We start from the raw sequence: 3,365 nt of genomic DNA, 5'->3' as shown, positions 1-3,365 counted from the left end.
CGAGGAGAGTAATAGGTAGTTTTGATTAAAATTGTGTTTTTGTTTAATTATTTGTGGTCTTTTGAAAGAGGATCCCAGTTTTTTAAATACAATTCTAGGTAGCAAAAAATATAGTTGCTAACTGCTATAAAAAAGGTTTTTAAATTATGAATTAAATCAGTTAACTCAAAAGTAGAAAACTAGAGCAAAAAAAATCTAAAATAATATATATATATTTTTTTATATTTAAAATTCAAGTTATCCCAACTCTGCTAATATGTAGTTTAGTTGTAAGATTACGCTCATTTCTTAGTAGCGAAGTTACTCATACTTTTACTAATTCACCATGTAAAAATTTGATTCACTATGTTATCTGATCTCGTTAATTTTGAATCACTTAAAAAAATTAGTTGGCAGTATTTTTTGGATGTCTGTAGTTGTCGTGTTACTTGTTGACAAAATCGGATGTAGCCTGTGAGATTTTTCACTATTCAACATTGTATACTAAAATTGAAAGAAAATTGTTTTTTGAAAGAAAATTTAATCTTAAACTACTTAAATATTTTAATTAATGTTTTTCTTTTCAAATTTTTAGGTGAAAAAGCTTTTCTAGCAGCATCAATTACTCAGCGAGATCCTAGTCAAGTGCAATTTAAACTGACACCAACATATGCTCTGTATATGGCAGCTCGATATCGTGCCTCTACACATTTTAGGCCCGAAACTACCCCCAAATGTTCGTGCTCATAGACTGACAGCTTTAATGAACAATGTAGCAGCTGTAATGCATCAAGTTATGCAGGTAATAGATTTTATTAGTTTGTTGAATATTTAAGTCGCTGTTGACGCTGCAAACGCTGTTGACGAAAAATGTATGATTGGGTATGATTGAAATACGACAAAAAGTTTGGTAATTCAATAACTAGTTTTATAACTTAAAACTGCTAAAGAAAGATGTGTTGGTACATATAATAATTGATGTAAAGTTTTATAAAAATTAAAACATGTAAAAAAAATCAGCAATTTTTGAACAAATTTTGTCAGAATTAGGTGAGGATGAAAGATAGTTACAAGGATCAATAGATTGCTTGCAGATAGTTTATTTATGAGATTTTGTGTTTACAGATTTCATTTTACCTAAGTCTGGTGATTAGATTCAGCTCTTATATTTAGATAAATTTTTATAATGTGAACATTTTCCAGAATTTTTTGAATAGTTTAAAAATTTTCTCACACAGTTATGCCCATTAATTATTAACTTTTTGGTTCTTAAAATTTAGTTTTCCTTCAATCATCAATAAGTTATGTATTTCAGTTGAAATTTTATTTGTCATTGTCAATTAGTATTTTTTTTAGATTTATGTATCTGAATCTGTGTAAACTGAAAAAAAGAAAGCGAATTTTAATATTTCTTTAATAACGCCACTACTTATTCAATGTTAATTAGTTGAAAAAAATACCGTATACTACTAATTTTAGGTGAAAATTTTTGTGGATTTTTTTCAAGTTTTTAGTTGAATGCTTTGAAATTTTACAAATTACTGAGGTATTGTAATTAATTGTACAAAAATTTCACGAAATTAAATTTAAAATTTTTAAAACAAATTTTCCAAAATTTCATTATATTCTATGTGAATAAAAAAGTTACAATTGTTTAGCTTCTTAGCAGTTTTTACAGCTAGTAAAGTATAAAATTTTGTATATATTATAATTTTTATCCTCTTGTGTTTTTATCCTAATATTAAAATAAATTCATAATTTTTCTTTTTAATTATGTATAAAATATATGCACGAACATTTTTACCAGTTTTTGTATGATTTGAACTATATCCTTTTCTTTAATATTATTTTTCAATCATTATTTAGAGGATAATTAGTTTTCATTAATCTCTTTTTATTAGGATCGATATCGAGATGCAACTGCCCTGACTTTTTGGCTTGCTAATACTTCTGAATTGCTTCATTTTCTGAAACAAGATCGCCATTTAAGTGCATATACTCTTGATGCCCAAGATTTACTAGCAGAAAGTGTTCAACTTGCTTTTCGAAGTCTTGTAACGTGTCAACAAGTAGAACTTCAAGATGCAATGCCAGCTTTCCTTGAAGATCGTGATGATTTCAATGAAGAAGAGGGTACAACTGGTAAGCTTTTTTCTTTTACACTGCTTGACATTTGGCCGTTAGGCATACCATAGGAAAACTCTGTAATTAGTGTGATCAACTGTTTTTCTATGTTTTATGAACATTTCAAAAGGGGAAGTGAATGATTTTACACCAACTTAACCTCTAAATAAATTTATTCAGATATCTAATTTTACAAAAGTTAGTGTCTTCAGTAATCTATAAATGCTGATCAGAGTGGTAACCTTCTTCCGATTACTTAATGGGTTTGACAATTTTAGCACTCGTTTAAAGGGCCCTTCTTAACATTAGATATATAATTTTTCCTCTAGCATAGTTAATAACATTTAAATTTATTTTTTTTTGCCTTAAAAGACAAATAATTTGAGTTTGGCACAAGTATACGCTTTTTTTGATATTTAAAACATTATACTTGCATTTAATTTAATAAATTATGCACAAACAGAGTGTCCGAAAAATATAAAAGTGATCAATGTCACCAGTCTAAAAAGAAGTATCAAATATTTTAGAAAAAATTTATTCAATGATACTATTTTGCGGTGGAGCCAGGGAATGCAATTCTTAAATAGAAACCANGTAGATTCGGATTCACCAGAAAAAAATGCTTCAATTTCATCTACTGGTTTTCTCATTTTGGTTCATAGATGGTGTTGTAATTTTGAATTCAAATGAGTTTCAAATTATTTAAAGACATTTTTCAACCAGTTGCATATCAGATCAAATAAATATAGACATTTTTTAGTGTAAATTATATTGGTATTTTCTTAATACCGAATTCTATTCTCTCCCTACTTTCTGAATCTAGGCCACTCCCATGGAGTGAGATCAAATTTAATTTCCGATTTCTGATCAGATGCCTTTTTCTAGAGTTATTACACTGTTTCTGCGCTTTTTAGACTTCCTGTTTATTTTATTACTAATTTTTGTTGCCACTTTTTCAGTAATGAAATAAAATAAAGAAATTTTTTTTTACCCAGCAATCAACCTTAGTTTAAATTTCTTAATTAGTTCATGGAATTAGCTTTAAAGACATTTTGAAACACATACGGAACGATTATAATTTTTTAAAATATAATAGCACAAAAATGAAAAGGGAACTCGGGTACATCTATCGAGAGCCACAAATAATCCTTCAAAGAGCCGCATGTGGCTTGGAGCCACAGGTACTATATGATAACTAACTGTACTATATGATAACTAAAATTTAACTAAAATGTTATACTAAAATTTTAAAAATCTTTAAA

At 27.7% G+C, this 3,365-nt stretch overlaps 1 protein-coding gene across 1 annotated transcript; it reads left to right on the top strand.

Annotated features, from left to right (window-relative positions):
• The first annotated feature begins 578 nt into the window (after window positions 1–578).
• Window positions 579–3,089, top strand: LOC122273736 (afadin-like). The gene is made up of 2 exons (XM_043057747.2): window positions 579–781; window positions 1,881–3,089. The coding sequence occupies exons 1-2, from the start codon at window positions 650–652 to the stop codon at window positions 2,172–2,174; spliced, it is 426 nt and encodes a 141-aa protein (XP_042913681.1). The 5' UTR covers window positions 579–649; the 3' UTR covers window positions 2,175–3,089.
• The last annotated feature ends 276 nt before the right edge of the window (window positions 3,090–3,365 follow it).

The sequence above is a fragment of the Parasteatoda tepidariorum genome, unplaced genomic scaffold, assembly GCF_043381705.1.
Source record: "Parasteatoda tepidariorum isolate YZ-2023 unplaced genomic scaffold, CAS_Ptep_4.0 HiC_scaffold_7538, whole genome shotgun sequence".
NCBI classification, from domain to species: domain Eukaryota; kingdom Metazoa; phylum Arthropoda; class Arachnida; order Araneae; family Theridiidae; genus Parasteatoda; species Parasteatoda tepidariorum.
The sequence above is the reverse complement of the archived record's forward strand: the minus strand, read 5'-3'. Positions and strand labels throughout refer to the sequence as shown.